Raw genomic sequence first — 21897 nt, forward strand, 5'->3', positions numbered from 1 at the left:
AAGCAAAACATTTAATTTAAACGAGTTTAATATTACAGTTTTTCTCAATTGCTCTAGTAGGCTTCTCAGATCAGAACTGAAATTCTCAAATTACTTGTTCAATCCTCACATGTCGCACAAGCAGCAAAACAACCTGCAAACCCCAGTTTTCTGTGCAAAATACTCCGTCTATTGCTCAAAATTAAATTTCTGTGTCAATGAACATGTCAGTGCTGTCAGAATGATAAGTCCTTGTTTCGTTGTGTACAGACAAGACAGTCAAATTGCTTAGTCATGCTCTCAATTGAACAGTTAGGCTGGTGGAAGGCTCTTATGCTGAAGATGGTTTAGGTAAATTTTGATATAAAATTGCAAGTTACACATTTGTGTGTGGGAGATTGGTTGCAAGAGACTGGACAAGATTCAGTTCAATTCAACTTTTACTGTTTTTACAACTTTTACAGACAATGTCATTGCAATACAGAAAGCAAAAGACAGCACTGAGTATCACAAAGAAATATAACATGAAAGGAAGATTAGAAATGTGAACAATCGGCACAACTAAACTTCAAATGCTGTCAGGATTATTCACCCATTCTTTCTACACATATTGACGTTCCTCCCTGTTGAACTACAAATTTTCATCCACGTCACAACGGATGTCCTCTCTTGCCATACAGTGTGGAAAGAATCTTTTTGGAATGCCTTACCCAGCCTCTGCAGGCATATGCTGTGATGTCACTGAATGCTGCATTCATGGCATCCGTGAGGGTCATTTGATTGTGAGGCTGGCGATCATACACTTGCCATCTCCACGGGAAGAAAAATTCTCCTATGGAATTGAGGAATGGGGAGTATAGTGGTAGGAACTTCATTACGATTCTGTTGTGGGGTGCAAACCATTCCCTGATTATGTTGGCGTGGTGGATACTCACATTGTCCCAAACTATTACAAATTTTGGTGGGTTAAAAAAAGGTTACATAAAATAAGTACCGGTAATGAAAATGCTCAGAAATAAGCGCACACATTTCATCCGTTTTGCATGTAAAGGCTTATGCAATAAAGTAAAGACTAGATGGTGTTGGTGGTGAGACTATTCAATAGAGACCCATGATAATCCATTTTGACCATCATGTCAGATGCAACTGGTAATGTAGAAAACAGCAGAGAATTGTACAAAATCAGTTGCATGGATGCACCAAAAATCTGCATCAAGTTTTTTTACGTGCACTAGTGATGCGGTGTTGTGAGGATTGAACAAGTAGTTCTATTTCATCCCTGCTGACCGCCAGAGGCGGTGCTGTAAGCACTGAATGATCTCTTCGCGCATGCGCAGTGTGAGTAATAATACCAACATTGTCACCTGTGACCCCAGGTTGACCCCCTCCAAAGGTATAACTTCCGGTGTCAACCTAGATGCCGTCCCTACAGAACCTTCTCGCGTGGTCATGAGGATTCTGAGTGACCGAATGCTCTGGCGGTCATTCGGGATTCCTAGAACCGTAGTTACCTACGTAACTTTCGTTTTGAGAAGTCTAATCTGAGAAATGTACCGAAGCAATTGAGAAAAATTGTAAACTCACGCATTTTTTATTTAAATTTGAACAAGAATTGGCTATGGTAGTAATCTACGAAATAACGTTTTCTTTTTTAAACACGCTTGCAGAATAGACATCAATGTAATTTTCTTAATGCTATTCTTGCAATTAGTTGCAATCAAGAAATAATTAGGAATTGCTGCAAAGGTGGCTCAAAATTATGTTTACCTTTATTTATTTACTTTTTTTTTTTTTTTTTTTATGAAAGAAAACCATTCTTATCCTTATATTGGATCCTAGCAGATTGCAGATTACAAGGGATTTGTTTTTTCTTGAGATAGGTCTGACAGCTGATAGCTGATTTTACTCATTTTTGACTAATGAATCAAACTGATCTCAGTTTTTCTCGAGCATGTCAAGCTTTCAAATTCTAGGAGAAAAAAGTGGATAACTGGTATGAACTTTTTTTGTAAAAACATTCATATATTGAAATACAATTAGAAAGCATCACTCGAATGTTTATTTAACACTATTATATTTTGACAAAGGATATGACTCCTATAAATTGAATTGCGTGCAAGTAGTTGGAGTAAACATTTACGTATGTAGCTCTTTCTGGAATGTTTAATTTAAGGACTCTAACATTTGATGCTACACCCAACGGGATCCAACGGGAAATACGAAATCCTGTATATTACTTATCTGGGAGGTAAACTTGGAAGAAAAACTTTACATGCTAGAAAACAATGACCGCAATTCTGAAATCAGCATGGCAAATTTACTTTCAGTTTGTAGAAAAATCTAACACAACAGATTGTGGGGTTTTTTTGGTTTTTTTTTTTTCATATTGTTCTCCAATGTTTGTGTACTGAGAGTTGTCGCCTGTGCTGAATGATGCAAATATATGACAGTAGATGCCACTTCATTCTGTATGTGCTGGTTTCCAGGAAGCCATGCAGGTGATTGGAATCCCAGGTGACGTCCGGACCCAGGTGCTGCAGATTATTGCAGGCATCCTCCACCTAGGGAACATCACTTTCGTAGAGGCAGGGAATTACGGGCAGGTGGAGAGCATGGACTGTGAGTCGCTTTTACTAACATCCTGAACAAAAACACACACTTGCCCATACACCATGCATGCAAGTGCACACACTGTATATTCCCTCAGTGAATGGATAATTGGCCGATTTCTCTAGAGGGATAAGAGTAAATTAAAACACACCAGCATTTGTTTGTCTATACATGTTTCGTGCAGAGGTGGGTAGTAAAGCATTACATTTACTCCGTTACAGTTTCTTGAATAACATTTAGAGAAAAAATGTACTTCTAAGAGTAGTTTTACTAAGCCATACTTTTATATGAGTAGATTTGTGAAGAAGAAACGTTACTCTTACTCCGCTACTTTGGGCTACACTGGTCGTAACATTTTTCCTCTTTAATATACCTTTTAGATTTTACTTCTTCCGCTCAACCAGTTTCACCAATGAGACGTCGCAACAATAATCATATGACTCCATTATACCAATCAGACTCTGCCACTCTATGACCACGCCGGCCTGTTCAATCACATGTTGTCTTTAAAGCACCACAAAAAGTTGTGTTTGACATAGAGCGCTGCCCTTAACATGACTTGAAAGCGCAGATTTTAAACTTTCTCCCAGTTTTTATTTGGGACCGATTGACCCCAGAAAACCGGAGATATGATCATTGTAGTTTCATAATCGTAATTTTTTTCTCCACTGGAGGGCACTCATGCTCTTTGGACAAATAATGCTTAATTTCTGTATTTTTTTTTTTCTCGCCGAATTCAATGTTATTTTTTGTTGTTGTATTTGTTTGACATAATGTGGTTATGTAATATGTTGTAGTACAGTATAACAATAACAGTTCATCTAAATAACTTTGTGCTGAGAAAAAAAATATCATTGTTTCAAAAAACAAAAAAAAATCAAACATCTTAGTTACTCATTACTTGAGCATTTTCACTACTTTTTTACTTGTACTTGAGTACATTTTTTGGATGGCTACTTTTACTTGAGTAACATTATTTTGAAGTAACGCTACCATTACTTGAGTAAAACTACTCAACCCACTCACTCACAGGCAGGCAGCACGATGGACAAATACAGTGGGGCAAATAATTATTTAGTCAACCACTAATTGTGCAAGTTCTCCCACTTGAAAATATTAAAGAGGCCTGTAATTGTCAACATGGCTAAACCTCAACCATGAGAGACAGAATGTGGAAAAAAACAGAAACTCACATTGTTGGATTTTTAAAGAATTTATTTGCAAATCATGATGGAAAATAAGTATTTGGTCAATACCAAAAGTTCATCTCAATACTTTGTTATGTACCCTTTGTTGGCAATAACGGAGGCCAAACGTTTTCTGTAACTCTTTTCTAAGCTTTTCACACACTGTTGCTGGTATTTTGGCCCATTCCTCCATGCAGATCTCCTCTAGAGCAGTGATGTTTTGGGGCTGTCGTTGGGCAACACGGACTTTCAACTCCCTCCACAGATATTCTATGGGGTTAAGATCTGGAGACTGGCTAGACCACTCCAGGACCTTGAAATGCTTCTTACGAAGCCACTCTTTTGTTGCCCTGGCTGTGTGTTTGGGATCATTGTCATGCTGAAAGACCCAGCCACGTCTCATCTTCAATGCCCTTGCTGATGGAAAGAGATTTTCACTCAAAATCTCTCGATACATGGCCCCATTCATTCTTTCCTTTACACAGATCAGTCGTCCTGGTCCCTTTGCAGAATAACAGCCCCAAAGCATGATGTTTCCGCCCCCATGCTTCACAGTGGGTATGGTGTTCTTTGGATGCAATTCAGTATTCTTCCTCCTCCAAACACGAGAACCTGTGTTTCTACCAAAAAGTTCTATTTTGGTTTCATCTGACCATAACACATTCTCCCAGTCCTCTTCTGGATCATCCAAATGCTCTCTAGCAAACCGCAGACGGGCTTGGACGTGTACTTTCTTCAGCAGGGGGACACTTCTGGCAGTGCAGGATTTGAGTCCCTGGCGGCGCATTGTGTTACTGATAGTAGCCTTTGTTACTGTGGTCCCAGCTCTCTGTAGGTCATTCACTAGGTCCCCCCGTGTGGTTCTGGAATTTTTGCTCACATGGAGCCCCAGATCGAGGGAGATTATCAGTGGTCTTGTATGTCTTCCATTTTCTAATAATTGTTCCCACAGTTGATTTCTGCACACCAAGCGTTTTACACTATTGCAGATTCAGTCTTCCCAGCCTGGTGCAGGTCTACAATTTTGTCTCTGGTGTCCTTCGGCAGTTCTTTGGTCTTGACCATAGTGGAGTTTGGAGTGTGACTGACTGAGATTGTGGACAGGTGTGTTTTATACCGATAATGAGTTAAACAGGTGCCATTAATACAGGTAACGAGTGGAGCCTCATTAGACCTCGTTAGAAGAAGTTAGACCTCTTTGACAGCCAGAAATCTTGCTTGTTTGTAGGTGACCAAATACTTATTTTCCACTCTAATTTGGAAATAAAGTCTTTAAAAATCAAACAATGTGATTTTCTGTTTTTTTCCCACGTTCTGTCTCTCGTTGTTGAGGTTTACCCATGTTGACAATTACAGGCCTCTCTAATCTTATCAAGTTGGAGAACATGCACAATTGGTGGTTGACTAAATACTTATTTGCCCCACTGTATACTCCAAATTCCTTTTAAAGCACGAATGTTGTCCAAAAGTCACCTGGGATAGTTTCTATCTCATCTTCAATGCTAAGAGTACAAGAGAAAATGGTTATTTTCTCTGCTGTCACTGTAGTGCTCGCCTTCCCAGCCTACCTGCTTGCCATCGACCCCAACCGTCTGCAAGAGAAGCTGACCAGCCGTAAAATGGACTCAAAGTGGGGAGGGAAGTCGGAGTCCATCGACGTGACCCTGAACAAGGAGCAGGCCAACTACACAAGAGATGCCCTGGCCAAAGCCCTTTATACGCGAGTCTTTGACTACCTAGTGGAGGTCGTCCAACTTTAAAAATAAAAGCACCCATTAGACATTGACTGATGAGTCTTCTGATTAACTTCATAGTTTATTCATCCTCCCTTTCTGTGCAGGCCATCAATAAAGCCATCCAAAAACCACATGAAGAATTCAGCATCGGAGTACTTGACATTTATGGATTTGAGATTTTTCAGGTAAATTCCACCTTTGTCTATTGAGATTAAAATGACTCATACATATGAAACATGACAAGGCTCCGCGTTTAAAAAGCGATTGATTGCATTTGTTTTCCTCTTCAGAGAAATGGATTTGAACAATTCTGCATTAACTTTGTCAATGAGAAACTGCAACAAATCTTCATTGAATTGACCCTGAAGGCAGAGCAGGTGGGACGTTTAATGTTGTTCACAGAAAAAAAGTACCATAATTTTCAGACTACTGTATAAGCCGCTACTTTTTACCTCATTTTGAACCCTGTGGCTTATTTGTTGATTTATTTGGGTTAATAGGTAACACTTTATTCGACAGCAGTGCATAAGACCGTCATAATTATGACATGACACTATCATGGGCATTAATGAATGCTTATGAAAGATATCATTACGTGTCATCCTGCAAATTATGTCACTAACTCCATTTATGTCCAGCTCGGATCTTTTATATCTATTCAAAAGTGAGATACTTTACCGGATGACACAAAATGACATCTGTCATAGGCATTCATTATTACTCATGGAAGTGTCATGTCATAATTATTGTGGTCTTATGACAGTTTTATGGCGCCACTGTCAAATAAAGTGTTACCAAATACCATAACTAGCAATTAATGAAACAAGTAGAACAGTAACTGAATAGATAATTAGCACAGAGCATGAATTTTGATTGTTATTTACATCTGTAGTGCTGCAATGCATGCTAGGAGGCATGTTGGACGACACCAGTGTTGACAGCAGGTGGCGGCAGATGTCTGACTGTCTTCCCCAAGGGAGCAGTGATGGCCAAATGAAGCTTCTTTGCATTGCAGCCAGTTGGTCCAGTTGGATCATTTGGTCTTATGACAGTCTTATGATGCCACTGTCAAATAAAATTTTACCGCATAAAATATTTGGCGTTAATATCCCATAATACAGTGAGGACAGCTACGGTTTATAGTCCAATACGGCTTATCTTTGACCAAATGCTGTTTTCGTGTCAAATGCTACGTGTACGGCTTATAGTCAGGTGCGCCTTATAGTCCGAAAATTACGGTAATATAATGTTAATAAAAACAAACTAATTAAAATTGATAAAAACAGACATACACACTGGTTGTGACCCCAAGTAACACTCTGAAGTAGATTTTCTTTCTTAGTATTTAACTCATTACATGCCGTTGAAACCAATAGACGTCCAGTTCATTTGAACCGAGAAGACTGGCTGTGAATGCTCATGTTTCAGTGCCCTTGACGCTGCTAGAAATCCAGTCCATTTTGACTTGGAGGGGCGAATGAGTGAACATTTGCTCCCCCCTCAATCAAAACGAGCAGCCAAGGAGTTATTTGAGTGCCCTGTAAAGATTTAATTTTTTAAATCTTAATTCATGCATGAACAGGTTAAAAACGCAGATATAAAAAAAAAAAATGTTACAGTGATCTCTTGCTACTTCACGCTTCAAACTTCTTGCCCTCAGTCCATCGTGGATTTTTTTTTTCCCAATTAAAAAATTAAATAAATAAATAAATGCAGTATTTTATAGCGCTGTCCCGATCTGATCACGTAGTCTCTCACTTTCGCTCCTGCCGCTTTTCTTGGTCAGCCAGTGCACTGGAGTTGCTTATAAAAAGTTAACGATGATTGACAAACGATGAGGTTTGGTCTTGCCAGAGACACTAGGAAACCGAAACACTAAAGTGCCGCATGCGTCAATCATCGTTTCCTCTGTTAAACAGTTGCTGTTGCAACTCATTGTGTGTAAGTGAGCAGTTTGAGTGGATTTGAGTGGACTCACTTAATGAAGCATTTATTAAAGACAAACATTTTTGTACTTTATTCTTGTTTAAAAATAATTTGGTGGGACAGTAACATGTTTAAAACTTATCATATTATTACATTTAAATAATATATATATATATATATATTCATAAAAGTTTTTTTGTAAATAATTCTTTGGGAAAAAAGGGGAAAAAACATGCCTTATATGTATCTCTTTCCAATGCTAAATCTGAATAAATACATTGAACACACACACAAATAAAATAAAATAAAGTTTTTTTTCCTACGGTTTTTCACTTATCGCGGTGGGTTCACTGTATATGCATAACATTAAACAAAAAATTGTTTATTTCTTTGGCATTTTAGGACTTTTTAATATCTACTTGGAATGTCCTTTTGCAAAACACTCTTCCCTTTAAATCTTTACACAGGAGGAGTATGTTCAGGAGGGCATCAAATGGACTGCCATTCAGTACTTCAACAACAAGATAGTGTGTGATCTCATTGAAAATAAACTGGTACGCTCATAAAATAATCAATGATTGATTTAATTCATTGTTATTGGAGAAATGCCAATAGCACAACACATTGTCCTTAAAACCTTTCAAGTGTTGTTGCTTTGCTTTCCGCTCTTTTCAGAACCCACCCGGTGTGATGAGCGTGCTGGATGATGTGTGCGCCACCATGCATGCCAAAGGCGAGGGCGCAGATGGCACTCTGCTGCAAAAACTGCAGGCGGCCGTGGGAACACACGAGCATTTCAACAGCTGGAACTCAGGCTTTGTTATACATCACTATGCTGGAAAGGTATTTACTTTGACAGCAAGCCATTAGACAGACGGAGTTTCCTGTAGTAGGAATGCCAATTATCTATTGCTGTCTGAGAATATGCTTTCACTTCAGTCTGAAAAAAATTGTAATCAAAATTGAAAATTAAATTTAAAAAAAAAAAGTGATTAGTGTAATTATGGTTACATTGAATCCATGGGAACTGAATGCTATTATGAACAAGGGCCCTTTTTGTGTTTTTCCTCAACATTAATTTGCATCAACTGTTTTTGAAACTCCACTCAGCATCCACAGTCTCTCTTCTTACTGTAGGTGTCTTATGATATCAACGGCTTCTGTGAGAGAAATCGTGACGTGCTTTTCCCTGATCTTATCGAGCTCATGCAAAGCAGCAGTCAGTGAGTCGAAATGACACAACAGCATGTGTGTTTTTTGTTTTTTTTTCTTGAAATGTTCCTAAAAGTGTTTCTGGCCTGGGCAGCGACTTCATCCGCTTCTTGTTCCCTGAAAACATCAACACAGACAAGAAAAGCAGGCCAACTACTGCAGGATCAAAAATCAAGGTGGGAATGCAACTTCCAACCAACGATGAGGAGAAGTGAAAGTTTTCGTTTGGGCTACCGTGTCATTTCAGAATTGTATGCCATTTTTTATGTTGTGCTGGACCTAGGTAAATTTACTTTTCATGTGACCAAATCTAAAAAACAAACAAAAGTGAATCAATATATAGAACCTGAGATTGAAATAAAATACCAAATACTCTGGAGTATACCCTTAAATGCATTTAGTAATCATCAGTGTTGTTACGGATTACACAAAAATGTAATCTAATTACTGATTACTGATTATGCCTCAAAAAAGTAATCTAGTTATCAAAGTAACTAAGTTACTTTAAAAGTAATTTATCAGTTTTTACCTTTGCCGCCTCAACATTAAAATGACAACAGAAAAATGTCATCACATGTAAGTGACTTTCTGATAATTGAATTTAAAGGATCAGATCAGAATTTTTCACATAAGGCTTAATTTTTGAGTTAGCGAGGTTTAATTAGTCAGAGGAATTGATTTCAACCACCATTGACTTGTGCTAGCTTAGCAACCCCCCCCCCTCCCCCGAAGCTCTGAAACTAACAAATAACTGACAAACTGCATGGAATTGGTTAAAATCAACTCCACCGACTAATTGAACCCCGCCAACTCGAAGATTAAGCCTAATGTCAAAATTTCTGAATTTGGGTTACAGCATATCGGTGCCAATGCAAAACAACGCAATCAACAACACATAAATGAATTGCACAGTGCAAAAAACACAAAGGCGGAGGCGGGCGCGGATGCCCACGCTCAACCCGGAAGTACGCCGTACACACACGCGGTCAATTTGGCCACAAAACGTGGCGGGAACTAAGCACTTTACACTCAATCGGACTTACAACACAACCTAAAAATGCTAAATGAACACATAACCACACGGCATTAATGTGCAACACGAATATGATGTAAACAAAGCTTGCCAACTTGTAGCGATGACTGCCATTCGTTGCAACAGCAAAGCTATGAAACGGCCGCGCATGTAGGGGATCCAATCCATTGCTGATACAATCCGAAATGACGAAAAAATACTGACCTTTATTCATGAATGTACACAGCTCAACATTCCCTCGCACATCTCAACACTCGGCACGAATGTGCCTTGCCCACGCCTTTCTCAGTCCCACAACACTGAGCGCGTGTGACTCGAGAACAAAACAGGAAGTAGTGGTGAATGGTTACAATGGAAACACGCACCGGGAACCTTTCTAGCATTCTTTCATTTAAAATGCTCATCGTACATGACTACAATATTCTTCATTCTACATACATTATGAGGCAATAACAAAATAGTAACGCACAAACACTAATGAAACTAACTTTAATCAGATTACTCGTTTGGAAAAATGAACACGTTAGATTACTCGTTAATGAAAGAAAATGATCAGATTACAGTAACGAAACGAGTTACTGATATCAGTGGTCATCATCAATGTTACATTTAAATGTTATTGTTATAGATATTCTTTGTTTCATAGGAGAATTTGTTTTAATAGGCCTAGGATCATGTGTCCCACAACATGTACACATCCATGCTCCCGTAATCTTTTAAGTGTGGAAGAAGAAAGCAATCAATCATATGATGTGCTGGATTTGACATCATCAGCACATTAACTGTTCCTTTTAAATTCTAAACAAATCCCTCGTTTTTGCGGTTAATTAACCCACTGTAATGAGTGAAAAACCGCAAAGTAGCCCCCCCTCCCATTTTTCTTTAATTTTTTTGTTTGTTTTTTTGTTTTTTTTCAATCTATTTATTCAGATTTAGCGTTGGAAAGAGATACATATAAGACATGTCTATTTTACTTTTTTTCCCCAAAAGTATAACTAAAAATGTTTTGAATGGTTTTTAAGCACTTCAAATAAACATGTTACTGTCCCACCGAATTATTTCTAAACAAAAATGAAGTAGAAAAATGCTTGTCTTTATTGAACGCTTTATTAAGTGAGTCTACTCAAATCCACTCAAGCTGTTCACTTACACACAATGAGTTGTCACAGCAACTGTTTAAGAAGTTAAACAATGATAGATGCATGCGGCGCCTTGAAGCTTCAGGTTGCAAGCATCTGTGGCAACATCAAACCTTAACGTCTGCCAATCATCGTTAACTTCAATAAGCAACTCCAGTGCACTGCCTGACCAACAAAGAGCAGCAAGAGGAACAGTGAGACTACGTGATCGGCTCCGGGTGGTTCATCTGTAATTTATTTATTTTTTAATTGAAAAAATAAGTCCGCAATGGACTTAAGGGGGGGTTTGAAGCGCAGGATAGCGAGGGAACACTGTATTCCATTGGTAACAGATCAAGGGTTGGCGAAGCTTAGTTACCTTAATTGACAATTCACAGAGGACACTCAGAATTGTCTTCACTGCATAATCCAAAACAGCGGCGTGTTTGTCAAGCAAAATGACAAATATAACATCCAAGACAAAACATGTTATGCATTACTGAGAGGCTCTGAAAAAATGGCGGGCTGTGATAGGCCATCAAAACATCAATCACAATGGACTGACATTTCTAAAAGAATGGCTAGAGCAAATTTATGTGCTCATTTATTATTATTTTTTTTTTAACTTTTACAAAATAGTTTGCCTTGATTAAATGTCTTACTTTACCTCATGCAACCTTGGTATGCAAATGTTCAAATTTAAGACATTAAAAAATTTACATATATTTATCCCCTTGGGTAGCAATAACAGCTAGCTAGCTTCTACTCTTGAGAAAAAGCTAACGCTATTATGGATTTGCAACCCTGTTATCTGTTATATCAAGTTCATGCAACATTGGTATGCAAATGTTCAGATTTAAGACAAAAAAAAAACTTATTTACATAAATTTGTCCCTTTGGGAAGCAATAACAGCTAAAGCTAAAGCTAATATGGATTTGCAACCCTATTACCCTTGATACCAAGTACTGTACTCTATTGTAAATACCAAATACATCATGTAAAACAAAAATGTTACCTTTAATCTGTAAAAAGAGCTAATCTAGCCTTTGGTTCCTATTGAATGTGTAGCGGAAAATCAGAAAAGTAAAGGCTTATTTAGGTTGTTCGTCTCCTTGCGCCCTGTGATTGGCTAGCAACCAATTCAGGATGTACCCCGCCTACTGCCTATAGTTTTCTGGGATAGGCTCCAGCACCCCCATGACCGTTGTGTGGATAAGCATCTCAGTAAATGAATGAATGGATACATGATAAAAGGCTTATTTTTCAAGAATTATCAAGCCCAAATGTCTTCCAAATCTGGATTGACACCTTTTTTCTACTGGTCACACAGAGACAAGCGAATGACCTGGTGAACACGCTAATGAAGTGCACTCCTCATTACATCCGCTGTATAAAACCCAATGAGACAAAAAGGCCCAAAGACTGGGAGGAGAGCAGGTTAGTATATAGTAGAGCTCTCTATATATATTTACATCGACAAAAATCGAACCTTTCTTTGCCTTTGCTAAACATTTTTAGGGTTAAGCATCAGGTGGAATACCTTGGACTGCGAGAAAACATCCGTGTACGGAGGGCTGGCTTTGCTTACCGTAGAGTTTTCACAAAATTCATTCAAAGGTTGGGATAAGCCACTTTAGAAGCAGTTTGATCAAGGAGGTTCTTAGAATATCATTTTATTACTGCAATCTGTACATATGCATACAAAAACCAAGAGCATCCTCCCAGTACGACATTTGTTGAGCATCACACGTCTCCAGGTATGCCATCCTGACTGCCGAGACATGGCCCCGCTGGAGGGGTCCTGAGCAGCAGGGGGTCCTTCACCTTCTCCGGTCTGTTAACATGGATAATGACCAGTACCAGATGGGCCGCACCAAGGTTTTTGTTAAAAACCCAGAATCGGTAATGAGAAATATTGTTGGCATGCATTTTAATAACGTGTTGTGATGTTTACAGAGTTTTGACCTTCAGTTCTGTGTGTAAAATGGTTGTAGGATGAGCATGTACAATGTTTTCTCCTTAGTTGTTTCTTCTTGAGGAGATGAGGGAGCGGAAATTTGACACTTTTGCCAGGACTATTCAGAAGGCCTATAGAAGATATATTGCCAGGAAGAAGTATGAGCAGATGAGAGAAGAAGGTAATTATTTATTAATCCTTTTGTGCTTGAATTATGATTTTTTTTTTCCCCTTAATTTTTTAAATTGCATTCATATAGAAAAGTGTTCTCAAATTTGCGGCTGAGGGGCCAATTGCAGCCCAGGGGGCAATATTTTGCAGCCACCATTTGACATTCAATTGTAGTATTAGTGTTGCCCGCACGTATTTTCAATAGGCAGTCAAAAAAATGTATATATATGGCTTAAAACACTCTGGTGACTTGAAGTTCCGCTCCAAAACCCCCAATTTGGCCAATTTTTTAAAAATTATCCTATATGCATCTGTGATACAAGATTAGAAAGCTTAAAATCTCAATTTTGTGGGGTTAAAAATGTTTTTTTAAACCCCTAAACCCTAACTCGAGGTGAGAGCATGAGAGAGAGCATAATTTAAAAGATCCTAATTTTAACAAGATATTATCGTGAACTTACCTTGTTTCCATCCAAAAACTCCATATAGCATGTCTCCACGAGTGTCAAGACACAGCTGTGACCATGGCCACAGACGGACTTTTTGGGTATTTTATGGGTGAAACACGGTAATATAACAAGGGTTACAATGCAGAAATTGCAGACATCAAGGAGTGATTGAGATTTTCTTTTTCAAATATTTACCCTTCTAAACTTTTTTTTTTTTTCAATTTGTTCGGATCGATTATTTATCATCTAAAATATCCGGGAAAATGCGACAGTAACAAAAAAATACAATTAAACGATAGTTATGAGGTAGATATCCGTGACCCATTTACTGACACTATGTTTTTTTCATTGTGACGTAATTTGCTTAAAAGTTTTAAATATGCGAGTGAATAATTTTATAGCGTTTTTTTTTTTTTTTTTTTTTAAACGAAATATTAGACATCAATTAATGATTCTAAGCTAAAAATGATAGACATTTCAAATAATAAATATAATTACTTTGCTTCTTTTTATGGCTGAGTTGAAACAAAAGCGGTTGAGCGGTGTCTGTAAATGGTGGTCTCCAGGGTAAAACACACAAATTAAAAATAGTTTGGGGGTTTAATGCACCATGAAACTGCTATGGCAGCATATAGACCTAGTGTTCTATCAAACACAACAGTTGTTTTGGCTTAAAATACAGCAGTTTATTTTAAAGATGGGTGCAAGAGCAGAAACTGCTTTTTCAGCCTTTTCTGTTTTCCACCATAGATAGATAGATATAGACAGATAATTTAAATAAAGTGAATGATTTAATCCAAAGATCCATTTTGAAGGAAAAAATAAATTATTTAAGTACTAATAACAAAAAAATAAACGTTTAAAAAAAAAGGCAAATTAAAAATAAGCTAAAAGTAATAAAAAAAAACTGAAATAAGATTAAATTTAAAAAAAGAAAAGAAAAGAAAAACCAATTGATATACAATACGTATTTTGCTTTGGAAATTTTATCAATTTTTTAATTTGTTGTTTCATTTTTTTGTAACTCCACATAGCTTGACTCTTTGACTGCCATTGACAGCAATAGACGTCCAATCCATTTTAACTGGGAGTTGCTGGAAGCGATCGTGTTTTATTGTGATCTCTGTTTTATGAATTTCCACAACACTTACAATGTAACCTGGGCTGGCAGTGAATTAGCTAAACTAATGATAACTTTTTGAAGGAAATTTTTTTTTTTTTTTACAGGTTCTTTTATTCTCTTGACGAACAGGAGATTACGACACACAATTCAGGGCAAAAAAAAAAAACAATAATCACCTAAGATATATACATTTATTGAGGAAAGAGTAATTTACAGCTGGTCGACCAGACAACCCTAAGCACCACGAAGTGCTCCCCAGAAAAAAGTGGCCCGACCTTCAAGTTCATACAGTTTATATTTGTCATTTACACAACCAGTGTAAAAAAAAAAAAAAACAGGCAAACCGGGAGCTCCCTGCCAATGTCTGTCGACAACCTTGAAAGGAAAATAGTACTCTCCCCGGAATTCACAAAATAGACAAAACACAGTGCTATGGGATGATAAATGATTATGTGTGATGATGTGAAATGAACATATACATTTTTATATGAATAAAAACAAATATATAGTGACATTTTGAATAGAGGTCTACTGTACTGACCAATGTCCCTGAAAGAATTAAGTATTTTAACAGTAAGGAGGCTATGCAACATATTCACATCGATGTATCTTGTCCATTCCAACATAACAGCTTCAGATATCCTGTACAACTCAAAGGAGCGTCGGAAAAACAGTATCAACCGAAACTTTGTGGGTGACTACCTTGGTCTGGAACAGAGGCCTGAACTAAGACAATTCCTGGCCAAGAGGGAGCGGGTAGACTTTGCAGACTCGGTCAACAAGTTTGATCGAAGATTTAAGGTGAATCATTTGGTTTCTATGACAGCAGTATAGAATCTACTTATTAAAACATTTAAAAACACATCTGATAACTTCTTTGCTTATTTTTATCACTTCCGTGCTCATTTCAGTCCATCAAGAGAGACTTGATCTTGACTCCGAAGGGAATCTATCTTATTGGTCGAGAGCAGGTGAAGAAAGGTCCGGAGAAGGGGCAAATAAAGGAGGTGCTGAAACGAAAACTGGAGTTTGGGAGCATTAGTGGCATCTCACTCAGGTGGAGAAATCTCAGAATTTTACTCAAATTCCAACAACAATAAGACAAAAATGATGAATGGCATTCAGTGTTGTTTTTGACAGTCATTTTAATTTTTTTGTCTTAGTCGTAGTCTTTTGCATGTAAATATTTTTTGTCTTAGTCATATTTGAGTCATTTCAAAATGTGTTTGTCTTTGTCTAGTTTTAGTCGACAAAATCTCATACAAATTTCGTCTAGTTTTAGTCGAAAGTTACTCAAAATGTTTTCGTCTGTAAAATTCAAAGGTTTTAGTCCAAAGATAAAGGTTTCCAACCATTTTGAATGGACATAGACGGACGAGCACATATTGTAGCATATACAAGAACAAAGCCAACTTCGTGACGATAATACACTCTCAGCAGGAAAAGCAGAACATTATTTTCAATTAAACCCACCTAGAAACCATGAACTGTATGTAAAAAGGAAAAAAAAGTGTTCTCCGAGCGTTTAAGAGGATGCTTGCCACACTAAAGTTGCCAATGCAAGCGCAAATGCTATGCTAAGGCTACGAGTTACATTTAGTGTGTGACGATCATTCAGCACAGACCTTTAAAGGCAACATTGCATATTCTCTCTTGCCAAGATAAAAAAAAAAATCTTACCATGTGTTTTCAAACAAGCAAGATGGCACACAGCCTCGCTTCATCATAAACTCATATACTACATCATAAACTCTGGTGAGGAGCGTGAGGAAGACATCTCACATGACTGACACGACCCAAACACTGCTGCGATGCAAGCTGACATACTCTACGTGCAATATGAAAATCTCACACATTGTGAACATATGACAGAATATATGTCACATTTTCATCTTGTAGTGTTCTAGTCTCTCAAGCCACGTTTCTAGCTCGTCATCGTCACGAAAAAAAATTGTTCGTCAATTAAATATTTTGGATATCGTCATTGTTAATGGAAAAAAAAAAACACTGCTGCTGCCGTTTGAATAGTACATGGTAATTCTTTTGCATTTTACAGTAAAATTGTAATGGCTCACTGTGGCTTTGTTTTCAGTACGAAACAGGACGACTTCTTTATTCTACATGAAGCTCAGTACGACAGTCTTCTGGAGTCCAACTTTAAAACGGAATTCCTCAGCTTGATGTCCAAACGTTACGAGGATGTGACCAGGAGAAAGCTTGCGATATCTTTTACTGACAGGTACCGCATAAAAACACACCAAGTTTTGATGTTCATGCAAAAATCTATTTGATTGACTCCGCTTGCTGCTCACACAGACTAGAGTTCAGAGTAAAGAAAGAGGGCTGGGGGGGTGGTGGCTCCAGGGTGGTGACCTTCCAGAATGGAATAGGGGACCAGGCCCAGCTCAAAACATCGGGAAAGACACTCACCATCACAATAGGGAACGGCTTACCCAAGTCTTCCAGTAAGTGTACTGTACATGAATAATATCAAAATAATAGCGTTAAAGGGAAATCAAAAGATGAACATTTGTTCAATCAGAACCAACGAGGAAGGGTGCCCAACAGACACGTGGCGGAGGCCGAAATCACACAGCCCGCAAAGGTAAATATACAATTCACTATTCAACTATGTCATAATATTTAGAATTAAGAGGGACTACAGTACAAAACTGGAACATGCTCTTTCACTCTTCAAAAGCATGTTACAAAAATTGTAGAGGATTTTTTGTTTCTGGGAGGCTGGAATGGATTCATCACGTTTCCATTCATTTCAATGCAGAAAGATGGTTTGAGATACCAGTGTTAAGAGTTATGCTGTAAATTCAACTTGCATGTCAAAGTGCTATTGAACACTTGGGATTAGTCATGCACTCTGTCCGCTTTTCCACAGCGCACCAGAATGGAGCGACCCAGTTCTCCAGAAGAACCAAACAAACAGATATTATGTATTCCTCGCCACAAAAACACGGCAAGCCTCCTCAAACGGCCCTGCCCAAATTGGATTTTCAGAGAACCCCCAGGATCCCAACTCACAACCACAGTAGCTCTGGGAACATGGACTTCCTTAATGTCCCTGATGAGGGCATGTCAGGGTAAGAAGTGTGGGAAATAAGAAAGCGACGGTTATCGCTAAAAAATGGATTCTGAGATATATCACGATATTACGGCACGCAATTCTCGTATCGATTCAAAATGCATTTGTATAGATCCTTACATGTCTGTTTGTGGTTGAAATAATTCATTGGGTGGACATCTAACTCCCGTCCAGAAGCGCGCAGCAGCATTGCCTTAAAATCTGTTTAAGTAACAACAACATTAGACTAATCTGAATAGAGATTTGTGTACGTCGCCCTCTAGTGATTGCTCAGATTAGTCTTTTTATAAGTCCAAAACTTGGGCTCATTTTGGCTTTGACTGCAAAAACGGAGGCATGGAGTATTTAGAATCCTGCATTTAAGCATGTTTAAGCAGGTTTGCACTAAATAAGATAAAATGTTATAATGAAAGCCATATGTTGTTCAAACATAAAAATTAGGGCTGTCAAAATTATCGCGTTAACGGGCGTTAATTAATTTTTTAAATTAATCACGTTAAAATATTTGACGCAATTAACGCAGATGGCCTGCTCAGAGAGATTTAAATGACAGTGCAGTGAAACGCTCACTTGTTGTGTCTATGGAGTTTTGCCGCCCTCTGCTGGCGCTTGGGTGCGACTGATTTTATAGGCTTCAGCTCCCATCAGCATTGTATGTTTATTGACATCAATGGCGGGCTACCAGTTTATTTTTTGATTGAAAATTTTACAAATTTTATTAAAACGAAAACATTAAGAGGGGTTTTAATATAAAATTCCTATAACTTGTACTAACATTTTTTTTTTAAGAACTACGAGTCTTTCTATCCATGGATCGCTTTAACAGAATGTTAATAATGTTAAAGCCATCTTGTTGATTTATTGTTATAATAAACAAATACAGTCCTTATGTACCGTATGTTGAATGTATATATCCATCTTGTGCCTTATCTTTCCATTCCAACAATAATTTACAGAAAAATATGGCATATTTTATAGATGGTTTGAATTGCGATTAATTGCGATTAATTACGATTAATTAATTTTTAAGCTGTAATTAACTCGATTAAAAATTTTAATCGTTTGACAGCCCTAATAAAAATATTTTTACTTCAGTGCTGGATGAGGTTTCAGGAATAAATTCATGCCATTTTTTTCTAAAGTGATATACAAATATCGCAATAATTGTTTTCAAGTGGGGCATCAAGATTAATCGGGATTGTATCGAATCATGACCAGTGAATATCTTGTGATACGATTTGTATCACAAGATATGATGCAATACAAACCCCTATTTATCGCTGACAGTGGCAGTGAATATGTTAAAATATATTGGTATAAACTCAGTCAAACATAAAAAAATTAACTCCAAAAGAACCTCATCAATAAAAACTGCCATGATTTTAAAAAGAATATACAGTCTGTGAAACATGATAATTAACTACTAATTCAATTAATAGATAAACCTTTTAGTTTGAAATATGACTCATTTGTCTGCCTTTGATGGTGATACATGTCAAATCCATTTGAAATAAGAGAGGCATGCAGCAAATAATCACTGCCAGCCCTCTGAGTTAAAATGGATTGGACATCTGTTGCCATCAGTAGCAGCCAATGAGAGGGCTGTCAATGATTGCAGGTAATCCACGGCTTACAACGTTCCGGCTTTACATGATTTCGACTTTATGTCGCCGGAGTCTCGTCCGCCATTCTAGTCGTTTTGTTGGGTTTTTTTCTTGTCGCTTCAACATTACCTAGTTTCCGTTACCATTTTTTTGAGTTCGGACGGCGTGCTCGCATTGAGAGAGGCGACGCTGGCGACCTGAGCAGCCATAATATCCCCCTTCTCTCACCTCCCTACTCATTCCACAGCACCCTTTTCTCTCAGAATGACTCACTTGCAAGTAAAGCCCGAATAGTCATTGAATATAACAGCATTTGACACAACGTACCTTACATTATCTTCATTTTTTTTACATTATCTTATTAATATGATGTATAATACATGTTTTTGGATAATTATTTTTAGATTTAGGTTTTTTTTAGGGGTATTTAAAGGGTTAATTCCAACTTTCGGGTATTACTTTCGGGTAATACTCCCTGTATTTACAACCAGATGTAAAATAGTTTAAGAAAGAACAGACATGTTGAACTGGGATATAGTGCATGGGCTGAGTTTGACTTTTGGGACACGGGGGGCACAACATGTTGATGACCCCGAAACGCAGTGTCAACAATAAAATTAACTTACAAGGATATTTATAATAATAAGTTGACAATGAGCGTTTGTTTCCCATCATTCTTGAGGGGATTTCTAAATCAGGCTGCTTAGGCAACAATTTTCGCCAAGAACATCATCCATTAAATATGGTACGCCCGCCGGTGTCGTGCCAATGTAGTTACCGCAGTCAAAAATTGTATCCCCTGGGAGGAGCCATATGGAGGTAGATTTGTGTCTTTGTTATTCAATTTTTTTTTAAAAAGTTGCTTCAATTTTTAAAAAAAAGTTGCTTCAATCAAAACACATATTTTCAACCAAAAAAAGTCGCTTCAAAAAAATAAATAAATAATGTGCTTGAATGCTAAAATAAATTTGAAACTCAAAAAACAAAACTATACAAAAAAACTCAACTCCCCCCAAAAATGCATGTGAAAGCTATTTTTCTTTGATTTTTTTTTTTTTTTTTTTTGATTGATTGATTGATTGATTGATTGATTGATTGATTGATTGATTGATTGATTGATTGATTGATTGATTGATTGAAGCAACTTTTTTGATCGAAGTCTTGTTGATTTGTGTTTGGGTCACATTTTGGCAATGACTTTTTTGTCTTTAGTATTCAATCAAAAAATAAGCTGCTTCAAAAAAAATATTTTTCAAAAGAAAAATGACTTCAATCAAAAAAAGAAACATTTCAATCATAGAAAAAGTTTTCGAATGCGACAAAATATTTGAAAATTTGCATTTCATTGAAAAAGTTTTCTTTGATTAAAACAATCCGTGTATGGGCCATATTATGTGTAGGACATTTGTGTAAAGATCATTCAATCCCCAAAAAAGTTGCTTCAATCAAAAAAAAATATTTTCAATCAAATAAAAAAAATCATTTGGAAAAATAAAATTGCCCTCCCCAATTTTTTTTTTTTTTAATTATATGCAAAGCAAATGACCATCTAAGGTGCTAGTCACATGATCTGTTCGAAATATAATTTTGACCCATTATAAAAATCTTTTTTATGTTCATTTCATTCTTGTTGCAGTTTTATTGCTTTACAACTTATATATACAGTATATAGGAAAGTCAATTAAATGCAATGACAATTTCGGCCACCACGGAGTCCTGCCCCCCCCCCCCCCCCCCCTTAAAATCTGTTAATGATATAGTGTATAGTACAACATGAACAGGATTGAATATATATTTGCTACATAACTGGAAATAACATTAAAAAGTAATCACAATTTTATTTACTGGGGTGTATTGGCAACCAATGATCTAAAAGTGTATTTAAAACTATAAAGTACAAATTCCTATATGTAAATGCTACATGACTATGAGTATCATTAAAGATAGGGCGGCCGTGGCGCAGTTGGTAGCTCGAGTTGTCCTCGATTTCCGGCTATGACTGCCCACCGTCAAAGTGCCCTTGGGCAAGGCACTGAACCCTAATGTGCTCCAAATGGGTTGGCAGGGCTATGCATGGGAGCTATTGGTGTGCGTGAAATGGTAACCATAGACTTCATAATGTATTGATGGGACACGGGACGCGGGGCCGATAAATGGGGGGCCTGCATTGTTGGCGAGGCCGTCAAAGCTGAACAAGTGGAATCACAAAGAGCTTTTTTCGTTGAAAAGTCTTGTGAATAAATGCTTAAATCCCTGAATTCTTTATACATATGGACGTAAAACAGTCTCGATTCTTGGTTAAAAGCAAAAAAATAATTAAAAAACGTGCTGTTAGCATGTATTTTATGTAAATATGTCGAAGTACAATGCTAGTCTGTTAGGAAATATAGCTAGCGGCCGCCTTATGTGAACAGCTTTTCCGGTGAAAATTATTTTGAATAAATGCTTAAATCCCTGAATTCTTTACAGATATGGACGTAAATCAGTCTCGATTCTTGGTTAAAAGCACAAAATAGTGCAGTTAGCATATATTTTACTTAGATATGTTGAAGTACAATGCTAGTCTCTTAGTGAATGTAGCTAGCGGCCGCCTTATGTAGACAGAGCTTTTCTGGTGAAAAAATGCTTAAATCCCTGAATTCTTTATAGATATGGACGTAAAACAGTTTCGATTCTTAGTCAAAAGCAAAAAAA

At 37.3% G+C, this 21897-nt stretch overlaps 1 protein-coding gene across 2 annotated transcripts in view; it reads left to right on the top strand.

The window, feature by feature from the left end:
- Positions 1-21897, top strand: part of myo1f (myosin IF) — a 43411-nt gene that overhangs the window by 18754 nt on the left and 2760 nt on the right. For both annotated transcript variants that reach the window (XM_057841087.1, XM_057841086.1), the window contains exons 9-26: positions 2466-2598; positions 5325-5521; positions 5617-5697; positions 5803-5889; positions 7906-7992; positions 8114-8281; positions 8576-8661; positions 8745-8826; positions 12133-12239; positions 12321-12419; positions 12560-12704; positions 12826-12940; positions 15134-15303; positions 15414-15559; positions 16595-16741; positions 16819-16967; positions 17045-17107; positions 17396-17597. In XM_057841087.1, coding sequence (XP_057697070.1) covers positions 2466-2598; positions 5325-5521; positions 5617-5697; positions 5803-5889; positions 7906-7992; positions 8114-8281; positions 8576-8661; positions 8745-8826; positions 12133-12239; positions 12321-12419; positions 12560-12704; positions 12826-12940; positions 15134-15303; positions 15414-15559; positions 16595-16741; positions 16819-16967; positions 17045-17107; positions 17396-17597 — 2264 coding nt within the window. The remainder of the gene's footprint in view (positions 1-2465; positions 2599-5324; positions 5522-5616; positions 5698-5802; positions 5890-7905; positions 7993-8113; positions 8282-8575; positions 8662-8744; positions 8827-12132; positions 12240-12320; positions 12420-12559; positions 12705-12825; positions 12941-15133; positions 15304-15413; positions 15560-16594; positions 16742-16818; positions 16968-17044; positions 17108-17395; positions 17598-21897) is intronic.

The sequence above is a fragment of the Corythoichthys intestinalis genome, chromosome 7, assembly GCF_030265065.1.
Source record: "Corythoichthys intestinalis isolate RoL2023-P3 chromosome 7, ASM3026506v1, whole genome shotgun sequence".
Classification (NCBI taxonomy): Eukaryota; Metazoa; Chordata; class Actinopteri; order Syngnathiformes; family Syngnathidae; genus Corythoichthys; species Corythoichthys intestinalis.